Source organism: Heteronotia binoei, chromosome 19 (assembly GCF_032191835.1).
Source record: "Heteronotia binoei isolate CCM8104 ecotype False Entrance Well chromosome 19, APGP_CSIRO_Hbin_v1, whole genome shotgun sequence".
In the NCBI taxonomy this organism is placed as follows: domain Eukaryota; kingdom Metazoa; phylum Chordata; class Lepidosauria; order Squamata; family Gekkonidae; genus Heteronotia; species Heteronotia binoei.
The window spans coordinates 19,440,804-19,462,877 of NC_083241.1; the positions used below are offsets into that span (position 1 = coordinate 19,440,804).

Here is a 22,074-nt window from a genome sequence, read left to right on the forward strand (position 1 = left end):
GGAACCTGTGAACTCCAGCACAATCGTGCATGATTTGCGTTGATCTCCCATGTTCTTGAGCAGGGGCAGACTGGTAATTTAACTGATAGGGAAACTTCCCAGTTGCCAGTGCCTTAAAGGGACATTGGTGGCCAAGCCCCAGCAACTCTGCCAGTGACTCAGAGGCCATTGGGCTCAGACCTCTTATAGGTAATTGGTGTGAGATCACACGTTGCCTCTTCCTCCTCTGCTGCCATTGTGGGGGGTGGGGGGGAAGGCAACAGGTGAGCCAAGGCCTGCTGTTGGCACCATTGAGATTTGCAACCCCAGAAGGCCGCTCAGTCAGGCCTGCTCCAGGGCCATTTTCATTACAGTCCGCTCCTGTTCTGGGTGTGCTGTTCTTGCCCTGGATCGGACTGCAGTGTGCATGCAGAAGCGCCTTCAGGTTCCCCTCCATCTGTCCCCATTGCAGACAATGACAACGTGGCCACAGAGTCTTCCGCAGCAGGCCAAATAGCTCCACCCCTGGATTGTTTCTGTTTGGGGTAGAGGGTGTGTGTGTGTGTGTGTGGTGGGCGCTTTGAGAACTGATCCAGAGAGCCAGCAGCACTCATGGGAATAAGGGAGCATATTCAGATGACAAATGACAATGAGCAGTTGACAGGTGGGCTGTGTTGCCTCCGCCCATTTGACTCCATCCCCTAGGCATCAGCCTTGAGTGGAATGGAGGCCTTTCCTTGAACCAACTAAATCGGGGGGGGGGGGGGGCAATGGTACCTCTCCAGATGTTTTTGCCTACAACTCCCATCAGCCCCAGCCAGCATGGCCAATGGCTGGGGCTGATGGGAGTTGTAGGCAAAAAACATCTGGAGAGCTACCGTTGGCCACCCCTGAACTAAATGGTTCTAAAATGTTGTAAGCTTTCTTATCAATAGTCTGTCATGCACAAGCCCAGAAATAAGATGCTCTCTGCACCATTAAAAGTGTCAACTTTTAGAATATTCCTGTTCCCCACACATGCTCCCAGTTATCATTCTTTTAAACTTAAAAAAAACCCCAAAACCCTCAAACAATGTAGCTTTCCTTTACTCATCTTCTCAGTCATTTTAATAGCTCTTTTCTGTATCCGTCTCCATACTTTTACCGTTTTTGCACTTGGCTGACCCCAACTGCTTCTTTCTATTCTAAATCAACATTAAACATTAAACAAAAAAGACTTGTTTGCTTAGTGCTCTGAGTCTTGACAGAGAGCATGGAGGGAAATAAAATCGTCTAAGATTTTATTATGGTGTAGGAGATAAGATGGGGTCTTTCCACAGCCCTGTTTCTTCAGAGTGCCCTTTAGCTATGCCATGAGATGCTGCTCGCTCAAAAGCAATGAAGGTTTGGCTTAATTATGCCCTGCTGTTATGTTATGCCATATTTGTGTTGTGAATCTAAGTGGTGCAGCTTTTTCACCCTGCCCTGCTTTGCCTTCCTTTCACCTGGCACAACATAAATAGCACCGGGACAGCCAGCAAGTGGGCTGTTGCCAAAGAGCATTTGACAGCCACTTGTCTGTGAAGCAGAGTTTTGTTGCTTTGTTGCTGTCCAGAATGCTTGCGGTTGTTATGTCCAGAATGACCTTTTTTCTCACTGCAATGACCTTTTCCAGATGTTGAGTGGACAGAGTGGTTTGAGAAGCCAGAAAAGGCAAAATCCAAAGGTGGAGAAAGACTGTTTGATTTCAGAGCGGCTCACCCAGAAGTCTGTGATCACCCTGTCGATATGCAGGTATGACAGATGAGACCACGAAGCTGCTTTCTCTTCCTGTCGCCATTCTCTCCGCCAACCTGGCGCCCATCCATTCCGGTAGTTTTGTATTAAGCTGACAGCTGGAAAAAGAAAAAGAAAAAAAATTGATGGCAGGCTTTTTTAAATGGCCTGCAGTTTTCTTTGCACTACTGGGCGTAGGTCTTCTAACCTTTCTAGCATAGGGCCTGCTGAGCTGCTGGTAGGATAATGACCTCAGCAGGGTCAAGGCCAGGGCTGTGGCCAGCAGGCCAAGAGAACTTGAGACTGCAAGCACAAGCCAGGTGCTTTGCTCTCCTTTCAAAAAGTCATGCCCCCAAATGGCAGTTATGTAGAGGGCCACAACCCAGCTAGAGATACCAGCCTCCAGGTAGCACCTCATTTCCAGGCTACAGAGACCGGTTCCCCTGGAGAAAAGGGATGCTCCCAGGGCCTTTTTTTTTTTTTTGTAGCAGGGGCTCCTTTGCATATGAGGCCACACCCCTGATGTAGCCAATCCTCCAAAAGCTTACAGGGCTCTTAGTACAGGGCCTACTGTAAGCTCCAGGAGGATTGGCTACATCAGGGGTGTGTGGCTTAATAGACAAAGGAGTTCCTGCTACAAAAAAAAGCTCTGACTATGGGCATTGTACTCCACTGAGGTCCCAGTCCTCCCCAGGCCCCATCCCCAAATCTCCAGGAGTTTCCTGGACAGGATCTGACAATTCTAAACCCAGCAGAAGGGCCTGTGCCATTCAGCTAAGGGTCCCATTCCATGACTTAACAATAGGGTTGCCAGGTCCAATTCAAGAAATATCTGGGGACTTTGGGGGTGGAGCCAGGAACAAGGTTGTGACAAGCATGACAACTCCAAAGGGAGTTTTGGCCATCAAATTTAAGGGACCCACACCTTTTAAATGCCTTCCCTCCATTGGAAATAATGAAGGATAGGGGTACCTTCTTTTGGGGCTCCTTCTGGGAACAGGATGATCAATTTGAGCAAGGCAATTGAATGTACCAGAAAGTACCAGAATCAGCCTTACAGGAAGAAAACTTTTCCCTGTCTTAACTGCTTCCTGTTGGCTCTACCAGCTCTCCTCTGGCAACTGTCTCTGTCCTCAACATCAGTGGATTTTTAAAACTAGGATTGCCAATCTCCAGGTGGGGTCAGGGGATTCCCCAGTTTGGAGAGACAGTTTATTTATTTATTTATTTATTTATTTATTTATTTATTTATTTATTTATTTTTATATCCCACCCTACCCCACCGAAGCAGGCTCAGGGCGGCTTACAATACAGAGATTCTAACATACAATTCAAATTTTAAATATAATAGCAATTTACATAGTTAAGAAATTAAAAACATTAAAAAACATTAAAAACAGTGCATCAGTCCAACAACGTTCAATCTATACACTTCCTTCAATATTTTGGTAATTTGGTGGTTTGGTGCCGGTCAGTTATAGGCCAACCAGTTGCCAGAGGAGAGCTGGTAGAGCCAACAGGAAGCAGTTAAGACAGGGAAAAGTTTTCTTCCTGTAAGGCTGATTCTGGTACTTTCTGGTACATTCAATTGCCTTGCTCAAATTGATTATCCTGTTCCCAGATGGAGGTGGTCCATTCTGCCAGCCTTGTAACATGTGGAGGGCACCACATGGAGATCTTATTTACACCATCTTCATGTACATGTGCGTGGGGGTGGGGGGAGAAAAGTGTGAACATCCATTCTGAAAGACCAGCGATGTTTGGCGGAAGAGGGCAGGCACACCAGTGAGCCTCTGCCATAGGTATCAGAGTCACAGAGAGAGCACAGATAATCCCAGTGCTTTGGAAGCTGATTCCCATTCTTCTTACATGCATATAGTAGTATCTGTGCTATACAAATGCTATAATAATAATAATAATTTATTTATATCCCGCCCTCCCCGCCGCAGCAGGCTCAGGGCGGTTCACAGCATATAATGAATACATAATTACAATATAAAACATTATCAATACAATATAATTCATTAATTACCTTAAAACCAATGCAATTGGTTATAAGCTAACATTTACAGGTGCTATGTTCTAGATGTTCTCCTCTTGTAATTTATGATGGCTGCATGTAGTAGACTAAAATCCACCTTAAGAAAAGGCCAGTTGGAAAAGGGTAGTCTTGCAGGCCCTACGGAATTGAGCAAGATTCCACAGGGCCTGCACTTCATCTGGTAGTTGGTGCCACCAGTGTGGAGCTGCAATCGAAAAGGCCCTTTCTCTCGTACTCTTCAATTTGGCCTCCTTCGGCCCGGGGATTGTCAAAAGCTTTTGTGCACCTGATCTCAGCACTCTCTGGGGCACATATACAAATGTGTTATACAAATATAGGCATATTTCAAGTGTTTAAATCTATTAACATGCAGTATCAGTAATGCCTACAGCAACCCTATGAGGAGGATCACTGTTCATTCATTTTCTAAAAATACTGAGATGTGCTTAAGAGCATCTTATACATTTGTGACTGGACCAAGATTTCTCAGATGGATGGGTATGGCTTGGATCTTATAGCTTTTCTCCATGTGTGCTACTGTTGGGGCGCTATGGGAGCAGTCCTCTGCTGGAGAGCTTGCTTCCTCCAGTGTGCAGGCATTTGGAGTGGCACAAATGGACGTGGCTGGTACTAGAGGAAGGGGAGAACAGCCTCTGGGAGAAGGGCATGCAGTGTTCTGAATTTAAAAAATTGTTATGTGCAGCTGGATTCTGACCCTGATCGTCTATTCTGTTGAAAGGATCCACTTTTATCTGGAGACAAAACACCTGTTTTCTTCATCATCTCATAGATGTTGCCGAACAGATTGTTTTGGTTGTTCTTCAAGAAAAAGAAAAAGAAAAAGCGCTTATTACATCCTGATTTGCCTTTCTGTTATCATCCCAGGCAGTCACACTGGATGGAGCCAAACTGACAACTGAGGTTCTCTACAAAAGTGGCCGTGATTATAGGTTTTTCTGCCATGGCCCAGAACAGACTGATGGAAGCTGCCAAAACTACAGAGTGCGTTTTTTATGTGGTAAAAATGGTATGTGAAAACTGTACGATCAAGAGGAGTGGGGGTGGGAATCTTTTCTGAAATGTCCTTTTCTTGACCTAAAGGAAGCAGCATTTTACCTCAGACCAAATCAGCAGGACCTCAGAGTTATGAATACCTCTGGAGCAACCACCCCAGTGTGCAGGAATTGCTGAAAATCAGCCACTATTGGCTGTGTCTTGCAAAAAAAGGTTGCGTGAATTGCATTCTCAGTGTGAATACATGCATGTATGTTCATTGCTTGGAGGCTACTGGCATGGACTGGTGATTTGCATGTGTGAAGCAGCCATTGCAGATCAAATGTCACAATGAGCTTTTTGATTACTTCTGCTCTGCTCAGACTAAATACATCAATGGAAATTGTTCGTACCTTTTGCTGGGCTTTGTTGAGCAAAATTTATCAAATTTATCAAAGATTTGTCAAATCATGTGACAGTAAGCAATGACAAGCATGCACAGGCAACTAAGATGTCAGAAATCCAGGGTAGAATCCATTTGAGCCTCCCCCTAACAGGCTAGCTTTCCACATGCAGGGAAATTTAGCATAGTGTGCTTCCAAAGAAGTACCCTAATGCTTTGTTCAAGCTAGTATAGATTTGACAGAGGACAGTAATTGCCCAGGCACAATAATGTGCCTTAGGAGAATTGCTGTTGCCCAACAAGAAATATATGGATAGAATACTTAAATGTTCCTTTTAGTTCACAGAGCCCCAAGTACCGTACCTCCTCATAGAGGGGGGTCCCAGCAGCAACTCTGTCTGATTTGCTGGGCATTGCTTCTTCCCAATCATCTTCCACTAAGAATGGGTACTTCTGCCCCAGCTCTGCATTAGGAGTTACTGGGCTGGTCATTTGCTTCCGGTGCAGAGATGCATATAGAAATGCAATGGACAGCTTCCACTAAAGGTATTCAGCTACTGCATATTAAATGGAACAGGATTTTTCCCCTTTCTCTGCAGCCCACTAAGCTTCCTCAGATTTTATTTTTGGAGTCACTGCACCCTCAGAAGCCATATGGGGGCAGTGGGAGGGAGGCAGTGGTCAAAATCACCCCCTCCAATTCTTCCAATTACTTTTGGAGCAATGTGTTTGCTATACAAATGTATATTCTCAGCAATATTCTCAGCAATTTCCTTCAGGAAACATTTAGTAACTTAAATTTAAAGGTTTTTAAAAGGATGCAAGAATTCCCAGGCTGCTATTCAAGGGACACAAGACTTGGCAAAGGGTAGCAAAGAAAAGTGTACTGAAATTTTTGACTGGGCACATGAGGGATTGACAGTATGCCAAGTAAATACTGAATGTTTCATGCCACCATTGTTGGGGAAGCAAGAGTGTTCTCAGAAACAGTTTTCTTTTTTCAGCCATTCATCTAAGCAAACAGGTGATCATGTGCAATTCTTTCTAACATTCTTTTGGAGAGGCAAAAGGTGGGCATTGATTAGTATGAAGAACCATCATTATGTTGGATGTTGCTTCTGCAGTGTCTATAAATAACAGCTCCAAGTGACCACAAATGCTAGGGCAAGGAGGGTGTGCGATAGCCACACCATGAAGAACTACTTTTAAATTTATTTAAGGAGTTAGTGGAAAAATACACTTGCTGGTGAATAATGAATTGAGCCTTTTTTTGTTTGTTTGGGTTGTTGGATTTTACAAAAAAGGCCCCCAAAAACCAGTCCTGTCAATATGAGCTGTCTCCTGTTTCCTTTGGGCCAGTCAACTGCTGCTTTTGTTGATATGAAACACATGTGGTTCAGTGAATTGTTTTGGGGCAAGCATGTTACATAGTCTCCTTTCCCTTTTTTTCTTCCTTCCCAGTGAGACCAAAGCTTACTGTAACCATTGACACAAACGTGAACAGCACCATTTTAAGATTAGCGGATGAGGGGCAGTCATGGAAGGCTGGAGATAGAATTGTGGTGGCCAGTACCGATTATTCCATGAACCAAGCTGAAGAATTTCAGATCTTGCCTTGCAGGAAGTGTCGACTCAATGAAGTCAAAGTGGCAGGTAGGCTTCCATCTTGGAATTTGTGTTTTTCATATTGATGTTGTTGCACAGGAGTGAATGGGTGAGCCAAGGTCTTTGCTAAGGCTAATTAGACTACTCTATGATCTAGGACAGGGGTGGCCAACGGTAGCTCTCCAGGTGTTTTTTGCCTACAACTCCCATCAGCCCCAGCATTGGCCATGCTGGCTGGGGCTGATGGGAGTTGTAGGCAAAAAAATATCTGGAGAGCTACTGTTGGCCACCCCTGATCTAGGAATTCCTCAACTATGTGTGTTTGTGTGTATAATACTTTACTAATCTCCTAAAAAGAGATCTGATGCCTCACAAAGAATAGAAATGGATTGTCCCTCCCTATTGGCTTACAGTCTAAAACAAGGCACAAGAAAAATGGCCCCAGGAATGAGATGAGAGGTAGAAATTCTGGATTTCAAAAAGAAGATGGGTGGCAAAAGTGTAAAAGCAGACAAGGAGGAAGGCAACCCCGTCATCTGTAATGTGGGGATAATAATACTGGTCTATCTTCTAGAATTATTGCAATAACAGATGTGATTGAGATATCCTGAATAATGCAGAGACATGTGTGGAATGCATGAGTATTATTATGAAGAGATATTTGACCTACTCTAAAACCATATAAACCCTTCCTAAGAAAACACACTGCAGATCAGTCCTCTGCAACAGCAACAACAACACACCGTTATCTCTGGTACAATCTGCTAGAAGGAGCTGTAGGTTGGCTTGTTATTAAATGAACATGAAAGTAGGTTGTTGGTTTGTGCCAAGAAAAATATTGTCCAGATTTCAAAATGTCTCATAGTCTCATGACTGAAGATGGCAGGTTCCCTGCAAGAGAAAGTATCTGCAAAACCCAGTGTTTCTGTTTTTGCTCCCCCCAGCAACATTGGAGTGATTGGAAAAACCACATCAAATGCAAACGAGGCAAATGACATCATGAGAACAGTCTTGGGGAACAGTCAATTAAAATAAAGGCTGTAAATGGACATATGTGCAGGTTCCGGGCATTGGAGTACAGAGTTGCAGGAGGAAAGCAGCAGGGAGAGGGGGAGACACCCTCTGCCCACCCACTAGCCTCTCCCTGCAAATTTTCCCTTCTGGATGCTGCTTTTTAGTGGAGTAAGGGAAAGAAATGCCCTGCTGTCTGATGCATCTTCTGTGGGCCGGTAGTAGAGCACCTCCTTTGCATGCAGAAGGTCCCAGGTTCAATCCCTGGTCCCTCCAGATAAAAGGATCATCAGGTGATGGGAAAGACAATACTGACCTCAGTTAGGGTTGCCATCCTCCCAGGCGCTGCAGGCAAGAAGCACCATGCCCCACCAGCCTCCTTCACTGCAGTGAAGCAATGTTCCAAAGTGTCATGTTGTCACTTCCAGTTTGTACCCAGGAAAAACATGACAACACTCTCTTCACATCTCTATGGTAAAAAAACAAAACAGATGAGCGAATTCCTAGAGCATCGTGTAGTTCCCTGCTCCCTAAGGACCCCTGCTGGTTGCCAGCATTCATCTGACCACCCTAGATAGGTCCAAGGTCTGCTCAGCAGAAAGCAGCTTCTAATAGAAGTGCCAGAATTCTTGGCAGGCTGGGTCTTGCTCAGCTCAAGATGGGACTGCTGGCTTTTTTGTTTTTGCCAGAGCCAGACAGGCAGAAATTAAACACCTTTGCATTCTGTGGTGGGAAATGCTGCTCCTGTTGTGCCACCTTAAAGATGCCATGCCAACTCCCAATTCTAAGGCTTTTATTATTAGAATGGCAGTGAACATGGATCTGGCCATAGTTTTATATGGAAAGCAGATGAAATGACCACAAGAGCACTCCATGGTCTTTAAAAACCCCTCCCCCCATGTTTCTGTTTTCCCTTCTGTTGTTTTTACAACAAGACTAAACTACTTTCTAATTCCTTAACAAGGTGTGGCAAAGAATGTTTAAGTGGTATAAACGGTGGATTTATCATTACATGCGTGACTGAGCAAAACCCTAATTGCATATTGGTGTCCTTGTTTTTTAGCAATGTTTTTCTGCACTTGGCCTAGGATATTTGGCTGAAGTGTTTATATTTGACACTTCCTGCTAATAAATTATGCTTGCTTTATAAACAGATAGGAATTTGACGATGGCTGATTTTCAGTAGGAGTCCAGGTGCTCAGCTGTACCCTATAAAAATTATATCCACACGATGTTAATGAATTAGAATACAATGTGGCTTAATACTATGGTGGTGGAAAGTGCCATCAGGTCATAGCTGGCTTATGGGGACTCCATAGGGTTTTCAAGGCTTCAGAGGCAATTTTGGGCTGTATCAACAGAAGTATAGTGTCCAGATCACGTGATGTGATGGTATCGCTTTACTCTGCTCTGGTAAGACCTCACCTGGAGTATTGTGTTCAGTTTTGGGCACCACATTTTAAGAAGGATATAGACAAGCTGGAACGGGTCCAGAGGAGAGCGATGAAGATGGTGAGGGGTTTGGAGACCAAGTCCTATGAGGAAAGGTTGAAGGAGCTGGGGATGTTTAGCCTGGAGAAGAGGCGGCTGAGAGGTGATATGATCACCATCTTCAAGTACTTGAAGGGCTGCCATATAGAGGATGGTGTGGAATTGTTTTCTGTGGCCCCGGAAGGTAGGACCAGAATCAATGGGTTGAAATTAAATCAAAAGAGTTTCCAGCTCAACATTAGGAAGAACTTCCTGACCATTAGAGCGGTTCCTCAGTGGAACAGGCTTCCTTGGGAGGTGGTGGGCTCTCCTTCCTTGGAGGTTTTTAAACAAAAGCTAGATGACCATCTGACAGCAATGAAGATCCTGTGAATTTAGGGGGAGGTGTTTGTGAGTTTCCTGCATTGTGCAGGGGGTTGGACTAGATTACCCTAGAGGTCCCTTCCAACTCTATGATTCTAGGTGGTTTGCCATTGTCTGCCTCTGCATCACAGCCCTGGTATTCCTTGGAGGTCTCCCGTCCAAGTACTAGTCAGGGTTCACTCTGCTTAGCTTCCAAGATTTGACAGGATCCACCTAGCATGGGCTATTTAGGTCAGGGCAGCTGGATAGTATAGTAACAGCTTATAGTCCTGCAGCCCAATGAAGGCTGCCTGTCCCAATAAGGAGCAAGAAGAGTACTCCAAAGAGGAAGTTGTGTGGAGCAACTACTAAAAACTTTTCTTGGTGGGTAGATTGGATTCAGGCAACTATGTTCACACATGATTGTTGAAGTTATCACTTGATAGCTTAGTGGTATGAATCCTGTGTTATCTTAGGGTTGCCAGGCCCAACTCAGAAAATCTGAGGATTTGGGGGGTGGAGTCAGGAGACTTTCCCTAAAATAAATAAAAATACAGCAGTGCGGTTTCCCTGAATACAGTCTTCATTTCCTCATCCCCCAGCAGCTGCACTTCCACTAAATGAAAGTGAACAAACACACACTCACAAAGCAGCCAAAATAAACAGATTGTAAGCACACACTTTTGTGATCTTACTGGGAAAATTTACTCATATTGCTGAATATAACCATCTGCTGTATTTCAACCAACTTCTTCAGACAAATAGGAAAATAAAAGGAGAGCAGTCAAGGGGTGGAGTTTTCCTTCATTCCATAATCAGGTTAATTCCATTTTGCTATACACACAACTTCTGCAACCAATGCAAAACAAACAGAGGGCCTGTGCTGGCTTCTCTTCCCTTTTCACATGGTTCACATGTTCACCAGGAAGAGCCACATGGCTCTGCTTGCTCGCCCTGCCCATGCAGATTTCCTCCAGCTGAGATTTAAAGGCATACACACAATCCAAAACACAAGCAGTTTGCAAGGTTCTGCTAAGCCTGCTGAGGTTTAAAGGCATGATGGTGGCTGCTGGAGTGGGGCTTCTCCCTGCCAGGATCTGGGGGCTGGCAAGCTTAGTATCTCACCTGGTCTTTTTCACTTCCAGTGGCTGCAAGTTCATGTGATAAATTAATAGGCTGTTGGAATCCCTCCTTTATACTTTCATTTATATGCACTTTACGCACAGATTAAATATGACATATTACTATGTGCTTTCTGCACTGACTCTGTAAGTTCAGAGACTTCAAAGACTTCCCAAAATCATAATGCAATCCCAGTTACCTAGGATTGCTGCCCTCCAATTGACCAAGGTCAGTTCCCTTAGGGCAAATGGTTGCTTTGGAAGGTAGACTCTATGGCATTATACCCTGCTGAAGTCCCGCTCCACCCCCAAAGTCTTCAGGCATGTCCCAAAACAGAGCTCGCAAGTCGCAACCCTATCTAAGTCCTTAAAATTGAGCCTAGACTGGTGTAACGCTAGACTGGATTGTACTAGAAATCTCTAACTAATTGTTTGGAAGCTCAAGGTACTTACAGCAGTTTGGATCCTGTGGACCATTTTTGCCAGTGGAAGGAGGTGGGTTTTTTTGCAGATTTCCCTCTCCTGTTGCAGAATTTAGATTCTCTCCCTCATGCTTTTTCTGCGAGTCTCTAGTTTCCTCACCCCTTTCACAACCAAGAAGCATTTAAGGGGAAACATGGGGCTGCAGGAGGAGGTTGGGGGCAGGGGAATCACCAGTGGATCCAAGCCAGCACCTGAAGCTGCTCTTGCTGGTCAAAGTGTTTCTGCTCTGAATAACGTTTGTGTTCCTCACATGGACTTAGGTTTGCCAGGTCCCTGCAAGACACTGGTGGGGGATGGGGGAGCAGGGTTGCCTGATCCAAGATGGAAAACTCCTGGAGATTGGTGGATGGAGCCTATGGAAGACAGGGACCTCAGTGGAGTACAATGCCGCAGAGTCCACCCTCCAAAGAATCCCTTTGCTCCAGGGGAAACTGATATCTGAAGTCTGAAGATGAGCTATAATTCTGGGGGATCTGGAGGCTGCTGGCATCCCTACGATGGCTTCCCATGGTGAAGTCTCAGGGGTGTGCCACCATTGACCTTGACAGTCATAGAGTCCTCAATAAAGATTTGCTGGCTGGTCCAGCTACCTGGAGGGAAATGTCCTGTCCCTTTAGGAGAGACTTAATGTGTAGAAAATGGCAGCTGAAGCTTCTCATGGCAGATATAGGTAAATAACTGGGTTGTTCTGCCTTTTCACTAAGCAGAGCTCTTTATTAATTCAAAATATTTATACACCACTTTTCTGTTTGGCTCAAGCTTGAAGGCTTCCTCCAAATTAAGTGGCTCTTTCACTGCAGGAAGGCTCCTTAGAGGACGGCTGGACCTGATGAGATCTGATGAGATGTGTCTCACTAGTGCTATTCAAATACATAGAGCAGGGGTGGCCAACGGTAGCTCTCCAGATTTTTTTTGCCTACGACTGCCATCAGCCCCAGCCAGCATGCTGGCTGGGGCTGATGGGAGTTGTAGGCAAAAAAACATCTGGAGAGCTACCGTTGGCCACCCCTGACATAGAGCAAAATAAGCAAAATTCCTACCCCAAGAATTTTGCTATTTACATTTCAACAACAGTGGGAGATAGCAGAAGAGATGAGGCAGGCATGGACTAATGCAATCCGAAGTATTAAGAGTACATTTCTGCTTGGCTTTATTCTTTCAGGGCTTATTCCAAGAGTTATGAGGGGAAAGGTGGGGTTTTTCCACCTTCACTTAGGATGTGACTCATATTCGTTGTATAGGGTTGCCAGGTCCAGCTCAAGAAATATCTGAGGCACCAGATGCTATGCTGAAAATTTGATGCCTCTACCTCAAGCAACAACTCCTCCAGAGCCCCAGATATCCAAGGGTTGATTCTCCATTATGGAGAATTAAGAAATAATGGAGTGCCCAGCAGACATTTCTCTCCCCCCCCCCCACTTTTTGATAACCCTGAAGCAGGGGCGAGGGCCTCCAAACTGGGGGATCCCCTGCCCCGCAACTGGGGATTGGCAACCCTATTTATGAGTACCAGTGTCTCTGCAGAGGGCTACTCTCCTGTGAAAGATTGGCTTCCACATTGAATATGAATAGAGTAACATGTGAATTAACTCATGAATTTAGAATCATAGAGCTGGAAGGAACCTCCAGGAGCAAATTTCTGAGTTGCTGGAGCCAGCTCCCCCCCCCCGCCCCCCCTCATAGGTTTTCACAGGCTGGATCTGTGTGGGGGTGGAAACTCATCTCCAGAGTGCTTTGAAACAGTGCAGAAAATTTTGCTCCCCTGATCTGAATAAAGTTTTTTAGCTCTTCTGTTTCTGTGGCCGTTTTCGCACTCACGTTTTACTGGCGCCACGACCCTCCTCACGCCGGCGAATCTGCATGGATTTCGCACCAGAAGCGCCGGCGCACCCAGAAGCGCCGGCTACTTCCGTCGCTAAGCCAGCGCAAACGGAAATCGCAAAGATGCAGGAAAACGTTTGCGCTGGCTTAGCGACGGAAGTAGCCGGCGCTTCTGGGTGCGCCGGCGCTTCTGGTGCGAAATCCATGCAGATTCGCCGGCGTGAGGAGGGTCGTGGCGCCAGTAAAACGTGAGTGCGAAAACACCCTGAGACTCTTTTCCTGTCACTTGAGGGATTTCAGAATCTAGCCATCTTTCCCCCCTCCTATGGGAATGGATTCTTAAAGCTCTTTGACACTTTACATCTGGAGCAAAAGCAGGCATTGGGCTGAAGGAAGGCAGGAAAGGTGGAACCTGGGCAGAATGGAAGGTCAGACCCAAAGAAACCTCACCGCAGTCTTATCTGTAGCTATGCAGCTGTATGTAAAGCCCATTCCAGCCCTGTTAAGTTTCACAGAAAAGGATAGAAATGAAGCAACACCCTTTCAATGGCTGTGGTGGGCTTAATTGTTCAGTGTAAAGCTGTCCTTCAATAGAAGATCGATTACAGTTCATCTGGATGTGTATCTTGTCTCCTACTGGATTGCAGAGTCCGATTATCAGTGGTGGAGGCGGGTGTTCAGGCCATGAGTGTCCTGAAAGCAGGAGAGGAGGACGTTGCTGAAGTACATTTTCCAGACCAGATGTAGGGGCTGGTTTCTCAGGGAATCTTCATGTGTACTTTTTAGGGTGAAAATTGCTATTTGTGCTTTATGGCTGTATTTCAAACGGCCACACACACTTCTGTGGTTAAATTATGTGGCAAAACTGGCTCACAAGTGGCAATAGGTGGTTTTTCCAAATGTAGAAACGTACATTCATACGTTCTTTATGATCCAGAGATCAAACCACATTATAATGACAGAGTCTGTGCACACAACGTTGAAGTGTAAACATTAAAATAAAAGTTTATTTTTTTTTAAACCTTGCTGTACTTGCTCAGTGTTTATAGACTGAGTTATCTGCTAAATAAAACCATAGCACAGAACTTGGCCACTTTGGTGGAGGTCCCTGTGAGAATGGCCTGCAAGGAGGAAAGTTGTGTAAAATGTGTCCGATCTGCCTGAGAACTTAGATAGAATGGGGTGAGGTGTATAATGCACATGTCCTTGTGAAGTTTACAGTATAGTGACACATACTCAACTATTTCAAATGCGCCAGATTGGCAGGGGCAAAGATGCTGGGCGTATGGAATGTGCAGGTATCTCCCTTCTAGAAGCACTGAAGACAAAATATTAAACCAGGTCAAAGTAAAGGCTCTGCAGTATTTGGGAATTCTATTGTATACAGGGAGTCTGCTGGCACAAAGCTTCAGGTGTACTTCCCCAGTGCTAGATAGAAGTATGGAGAAATCTATCAGCTTGGAGGAATGTCTCCCAAATTCATTGTTGTTGTTTTGGCTCCTGAGGGCCCAAGATGAAAAACTCCTGAGGGGGAAAATCCATGTTGCTGTAATTTGTTCTCAACAGAATCCACCCACCCTGAGCAGTATGTATCTAGAAGGAAAAGGGGTGGGTGGGTAATCTAGATGGAGGAAAGATTAGCTTAAACCAAAAGCATATTGTCAGATACCAGCTGGGTGCTTCTAGTGACACTTGCCCTGACTCTGTTAGTGAGGGACACCAAATATACATCTTGGGAATCTGGGCTGCATGATTTATAGGGGGGAGATGCCTTTATATAGTACTTTTGGCCTGAAAAACTTTGTGGCATAAGGTGTGGGAGGGAGGTAGTTGTGAATTTCCTGCATTGCTTAGGGGGTTGGACTAGATAACCCTGGAGGTCACTTCCAATTGTATGAATGTGTGAGCCCCATCTTTGAAAAGTAAGATCTCAGGTTAGGTGATGCCATTCTGTGGGTGCTCTCAGTGGTCTGAGTCAGCATTTTCTGAATGTGTAGGATAACTCCACTAGCTAGAGTTCCATGGGACAAGATGACTGGAGGTGTCAAACCTTGAATTGGTCGATGGGTTGCCAAGCCCATATTGTACAACCCATGTGTATGTTTCCATTACTGCAAGTGCACATTGGTGGTATATTGCATGCGCACATGATTATTGCCAACAGGATCAGCTACACGAGGCTTTGATGTTATTTGCTACATGTGAAGCTGCTTTCTTTTGAATCAGACCACTGGTCTCTCCCGACCGCAGATTGTTGGCTCTGGCAACCACTCTCCAGTGTCAGGGGTAAGGGTCTTTTTCAGACCTGCAGATTAAATTCCGCCCCAGGGATTTAATCTTAGAGCTACCTTGGTGTAGTGTTTAAGATCTCATCTGGAGAACCAGATTGGATTCCTAGCTCCTCCACATGAAGCCTGCTGGGTGACCTTGGGGCAGTCACAATTCTCTCAGAGCTCTCAGGGTGACTATAATGAGGAGAGGAAGGGAAGGTGATTGTAAGCAGCTCCAAGATTCCTTCAGGTAGTGAAGAGTGGGATATAAACCCAACTCCTCCTCTTCTTCCTCTTCCTTCTTCTCCCAATTTGGTCTAACACTGAGGCATGTTCTTTGTGTGCAGTCAGGAGTTTCTGTGTACAAGAAAAAAAAGTTTGACCTGTATAGTGGCCCAAAGGATGCAGAAATGCCTTGCAAGAAGGCTTGCCTGCATTTGGCTCCTTTCCTAGCAAAAGCTTTAATAGGCTTCCATTGACTTAGCTGCAAATGCAATTTACTATTCTTCAGGGCAAGATGTTCTTGCCTTGTTGTGAATTTTCTGGGTTGAATGTTTGACAGCTTTCTTTCACAGCTGTATCTCAGACGTGCCCCATGGACTGGTTTTGCACTGAGCATTTAATGTACATTGGGCAGCTGGTCCTATGTGCTTGTTGCCCAGTTTTGTCCAAGACCAAATCTGCGCCACTTCAGGTCTCTTGGGCACCAGTCTGTTTATAGCATTCCCATTCAGCTTCTCCACATGCTTCAGGTGGGCCTATGGATGTTTCTATGGAATGACTGGTAAAAGACGATTTTCAGCAGCATCAAAAAGCACCCAGCATCTTGGTTGGCCTCTTGTGGAGTAAGTGCACTACTTTCTAAAAGGCAGTGAAGATCATTTCATGCTTTTTTCTGTTAGGGTTCAAGGCAAGGGGGGCTCTTATATTGTGGGGTCAAATCAGAGGGGTTACAGTTAGGGTTGTTTCCTGGAGGATAGGTCCATAGCCCTGATGACTAAAGGGAACCTCTTCATCCAGAGGAAGGAACTTTCTGAATGCCTGTGCTGCTAGGAGGCCTCATCAGGGCCTCTTTGGAATATCTGCTGACCCTTGAGGAGAACTGTTTATTTAAGACATTTATTAGTTGTTGTTTTTTTCTACCTGGCAGCTCTCAAGGCAGTTTACAATATAGATTATCATTGTAGAAGAAAACAGTTAGACCTGGGGCTATCTCAACTAGAACTGCTAATACATAAAAACAAAATGAGTCAAATGCAGTCTTAATAAATTATTTTCAGCTGTCTCTTGAAGATGGAAAGTAAGGGGACCAGGCACACCTCCCTGAGGAGGTTGTTCCATAATTGTGGGGCTGCCACCAACAAAGTCCTCTCTCATGTGCTCAACAGATGAGCTTTGATTGGTTAGACCAGTGGCTTCCCAGCCTTTTTGGCACCAGGGACTGGTTTTGTGGAAGACAATTTTCCCACAGATTGTGGGGAGGGGGGTCAGATTGCTGGGGGTTTTGCCACCCCAGGCCACCCCCCACCTGTGCCCAGTCCCTGCCCCCCATGGGGGTCTTTAAATGGGGAGGGAGAGAGAGACTGGGGCTACTTCTGCCGCCTCCCCACTTGGTGGCCAGATGGCAGAAGTGGCCGATCTGCCTCCCCTTCCCATTTAAACACCCCTGCTGAGCAGCTGATTGGTGGAGGTCTTTAAATGAGGGGTAGGCAAAGGTCGCTGCCATGCTGCCCCTTCCACCCACCTGGGACCCAGGCAGACAAAAGAGGTAGTGTAGCCTCGCTCCAAGGCTGCCTCCCCTGCAACTCTGGAGCGAGGCCACACTGCCTCTTTCGTCCTCCTGGATCCCAGGCAGGCAAAAGGGGTGGTGCGGCACCTCTGCCTTGCTCCACAGCCCAATTGCTAACAGGCCTGGGGTTTGGAGACCCCTGGATTAGACAGTCAAGGGGGCCAGTCCCCATGGTCTTAGTTCCTGGGCAGGAACGTATGGGAGAAGACAGTTCTTCAAATACCCCAGTCCTAAACCACGTGAGGCTTAAAAGGACAAAATACCCCTATTGGTCTCAGGAATGAATTGGTAGGCTGTGTAATTGCTGTAGTATTGGGGTCTTGTATCTTCCTAATAGTTGGCCCTGATCAGCAGTCAAGCCACAGCATTCTGCACTAGCTGCCATTTCCAAACACTCTTCGAGGATAGTCCCAAGTAGAGTGCATGACAGTAGTCCAATCTAGATGTAACTAAGGCATGGAACACTGTGGCTAGATCTAACTGACCCAGGAACAGATTTACCAGCTAAAGCTGGGGAGAAGCACTTCAGAACACTGTAGCCACCTGGTTTTCGACGGTGACTGCTGTATCAAGCAGCACTTCCAGGCTGTGAGTCTGGCTTGTCAAAGGAAGTGCAACCCCATCCAAGACAGGAGAGACTGCAAGTCCCTGATCTGCCTCCTGCTAACTTAGAGAACCTCTGTTTTGTCAGGATTGCATTTCAGCTTTTTCACCCTCATCCAGTCCATTACTAACTCAAAGCACCTGCTCAGAACATCCTTGGAATTAGATGGAAAAGAAAGGTAGACTTGTACCACCTGCACATTGGTGACAACACAGCTCCTGATGAACTCTCCCAGTGGCTACATATAGATATTAAATAGCATGGGGGATAAGAACCCAACAGGCCAGTGGCCATGGAGCAGAGCAGGAATCTCCCAACACTACTTTTTCTAAGACTAAAAAAGTTGGCCACTTTATTAAGCAGAATGCTGGGACTAGATGGACCATTGTTCTGATCCAGCAGAGCTATTTCTTATATGTTCATGTTGTATGTTACGTTAACCATTAAAAATACTCTCAACTGTGAATACTGAGATTCTGTTAAGAAGAAGAGACTGGATTTATACTCTGCCCTTCACTACCTGAAGGAGTCTCAGAGTAGCTCACAATCTCCTTTCCCCTCCCCTCCCCACAACAGACCGCTCTGCAAGAACTTGTGACTGACCCAAGGCCATTCCAGCAGGTGCAAGTGGAGGAGTGAGGAATCTAACCCAGTTCTCCCAGATAAGAGCCCACACACTTAACCACTGTACCAAACTGGCTCTCTTAAGTAGCATTATAGAGATGGAAGGGACCTCCAGAGTCATCTAATTCACCCCCCTGCACAATGCAGGAAATTCACAAATATCTCCCCCCCAACACACACCCCAGTGACCCCTGTTCCATGACCAGAAGAAATATTTGGTTCTGCAAAACCATAATAAAAAATGACTTTTCTGATAGCAAAATCTGAATTTTGAGGTCCTTGGAGATCTTTGTAGCAAGAACTAGGTAAAGTTAGAGAAGAATACATGAAATGTTAGCAGAATTTGATGTTTAGGGACAGTAAAACTTTCATAAAGCTACAGGGAGGGAGAAAGAACCAAATCAGAGACCCAGAAGTGTGGTGAGAGGAAACACAAGTCACTTGTACACCTTCTCTAGGTGCTTCCTTTGAACGTCCAGAGTGACTGATTGACTGAGTGCCATTCTGAGCATGCCAATTTCTAGATTCTTTGTGGATTTCCAAACAAACTCTGCAAAGATGACAGATTCTCTGAACAGAAGTATTTTGCAATAATATCTCCAGGCCCCACTCCAGTGCCTATAGGTATAGGCATATGTGGTATTGACACTTCCACAGGAATTTAAAAAGCCCCAAGGCTGTTTCTTTGGCTTCAATCATGCCAAGTCAAGCAGAAGCACAATGTGAAAACACGGTTTCCGCATAGAAATTTTTTGTGCATGTTCAATATTCTTGCAGGCATTTAAATTCTCTGCATGTCTCTGTAGGGGTTTTTTCCCTTTTTTTATCCTGCACACATGCAAGCCTGACATCTGTTATTTTAAAGCCTTGCCCCATGGACAGCCAGCAAAGCAGTGGCACCGCTGCATCCTTGAGCAATGCTGTTCAGAACTCTAACATTCTCATGGCTCCCTGAGCATTCACCTGGATTTTTTTTTTTTAAATTCTGCATAAGTGACGGGACATGTTTTTGTACAGTATTTATGTGTAACAGCTATACTATCAGCTCTCTTGATTTATAGTAGTGATTGGCAACTGATAGACCCTGGGATAATTCTGGCCCTTTTGAGGGGTGATTTCCAGCTGCCCCAGATTTCCAGCCCTGATGGATGCAGGACTAGCATCAGAACAGATGCTCATTTGAGGCTTAAGTGATGGTTGAAATGTGCATACATCAATGTGCTCACAATCTGGAATAGGCTCAACAAACGATTCTTGCTCCTTGTTGAGGGCAGCAGCAGGAACCAGCTCCAGATCCCTTGAGCTCTCTGGGCGAGCCCTGCTGCACACTGCTGAATTCCTTTGCTCTCCTTATCAGAGGTTTTGGGTGAAGTTTTTACTTACCTGTCTCCTCTTTCTGGCTCCGCTAGGTCTCCATCTGATAACACTGGTGGCCATATCTGCTTCAGCAAACAGTAGTCCCAGATCAAATATGTTCATTTTCTCTCTCAGCTGTAATCGAAATTGAACTCCCAGTGGATAATTCCCTGCCTCCCCCCCTCCCTTGTTGAACATGAAGGCCAAGATTTCAGGCAGGTGTTAGTTTGCAATGTTGTTCCCCATTTAGCTCACATTCTAGCATAACTGAGAAATTATGTTTGGCTTCTGCACACAAAGCAGCAGGCTGAATTCTCAAGATGCAGCCAACTAAAAGGGTGAGCTGGTCTGGTTCCATTCCAGTCATGTTGCCTACTGCCCCCCCCCCCCCCATTTCTCCCATATCCTGAGAGAGTGCTCCTTTCTTTTAATCTGTTTTGGAGAGCCTTCTCCGTCCTCCACCCTGCACCACCTTGAGAGATTAGTTGGGAAGTGACCAGGGAAAGGATCCCATGGCTGGGGTATTTGTGCCATATTGCATTTGGAAGGAGGCAGCAGTGTACTTTTTCAGACAGTCAGGTTAAAACTTAAAAAAAAAAAAACCCAGAGACTTTAAAGCCTTAATCCTGCTTTTTCCCTGACCAATTGCTGGTTTTCTACTGCTCTATCAATTTATTTTGCTACTTTTGTCATATGTTCTGCTGGTTTATAGATTTGATTTGCATTGTCCGTTGTTTAGTTTGTGAACTTTGTGCTTTTAATTATGAGCAGCTCTTGAGATGTTTAGATGGAAAGGTAGGGTATAAGTCTTAAACAAAAATGTAAATAAGCTATTTGTATATTGTTTCCATTGATTCCTATGGAGGAAAATGCTTCACTTGCAAAATGTGTTTTGCAAGGAAAAACCCTGTCTTCCATTCCCAGGTTCAGAAACCTTGGTCCCCACTGGCAGGGATTCTCAGAGAAGTTGGGAATACAGATATACTAGATTTTAGGGGAGGAGTCTCTGTGGACCCACGGTTCAATTCCTGTCATCTGCAGTTAAAAGGACCCAGTAACAGCTGATGGGAAAGAGTTTTGCCTGAGACTCTGGAGAGCTGCTGCCAGTCTAAGCAGATAATGCTGACCTCAATGGACTGGTTCAGTATAAAGCAGCTTCATTAGTTCATGTACACAGAAGCACGCTGCAGCTTTCAAGATGCAAAGCAAAGGCTCTTCTACTGAGCGACAGCCCCTCTCCAAATATACAAGCTTTGTTGCCATAATGACAGGCAGGTTTCTGATTTTCAGTAATGATCATTTCCCACTTTTGCAAGCATTGTTTCTCTCCTCAGTATTTCTGAGCTTTGGGCATTTGTTTCCAATTACAAATTGCACAAGTGAAAATTTTTAATTTTTTTCTCCCTTTAGTACAGAGTGTTTATTTAATGTGTATTACTTGTTTTCATTGGGCTGGTTTCAGACCTTGGGCAGGAAGGAAATCCTTCCCCCCTTCCCCAACTCACATGCTCCAGGCAGAAGGGCTGAATCAGGGGAGAGGTGGCCCATTGGGGTGAGGTGTGTAATCCCCAGTTCAGCTGATTGGCAGTGGGGAGGGAGAGCAGGAAAGAGTCACCTGACTTCCCTCAGTTAGCATGGCAGCACTTGCTAGGTTAGTACGTAGGTGGTCTGCAGTTGGTGGCTTTAGAGCCAAATGTGGCTCAGTGTGGAACCAAATATGCAGGTGCTCGGAAAGGTTGCCAGAACCCAAGTGTGAACCATGGGCAGATTGATGTCAGTGTGCTAAAATAGTGACACAGGGTTCTCCTTTGCTGGGCTTTTTTTTTAGCAGGAATGCAATTCTGGTTGGCTTGGTGTCAGGGGTGTGTGGCCTAATATGCAAATGAGGAGAGCCAGTTTGGTGTGGAGAGCCAGTTTGGTTTAGTAGTTAAGTGTGCAGACTCTTATCTGGGAGAACCGGGTTTGATTCCCCACTCCTCCACTTGCACCTGCTAGCATGGCCTTGGGTCAGCCATAGCTCTGGCAGAGATTGTCCTTGAAAGGGCAGCTTCTGTGAGAGCCCTCTCCAGCCCCACCCACCTCACAGGGTGACTGTTGTGGGGGAGGAAGGTAAAGGAGATTGTGAGCCGCTCTGAGTGGAGGGCGGGATATAAATCCAATATCTTCTATCTTCTTCTTCTTCCTGCTGGGATTTTTCTGCAAAAAAGCCCTATGCTAAACAATGGTAACATGAGGGTGTGTGTCCTAATATGCAAATGAGTTCCTGCTGGGCTTTTTCTTCAAAATAGTCTTTGCTCCTTTGTATACTTATTTTTGTAAGGCACCTTGAACCATGAGGAAATGGAGATATAAATGTTTCAATAAATAAGTAAATAATATATGCTTT

At 45.3% G+C, this 22,074-nt stretch overlaps 1 protein-coding gene across 1 annotated transcript in view; it reads left to right on the forward strand.

Annotated features, from left to right (window-relative positions):
• Positions 1-22,074, forward strand: part of CEMIP (cell migration inducing hyaluronidase 1) — a 160,692-nt gene that overhangs the window by 81,492 nt on the left and 57,126 nt on the right. Inside the window, exons 11-13 of the mRNA XM_060259820.1 lie at positions 1,634-1,752; positions 4,661-4,802; positions 6,633-6,824. Of these exons, the coding sequence (XP_060115803.1) occupies positions 1,634-1,752; positions 4,661-4,802; positions 6,633-6,824 (453 nt within the window). The remainder of the gene's footprint in view (positions 1-1,633; positions 1,753-4,660; positions 4,803-6,632; positions 6,825-22,074) is intronic.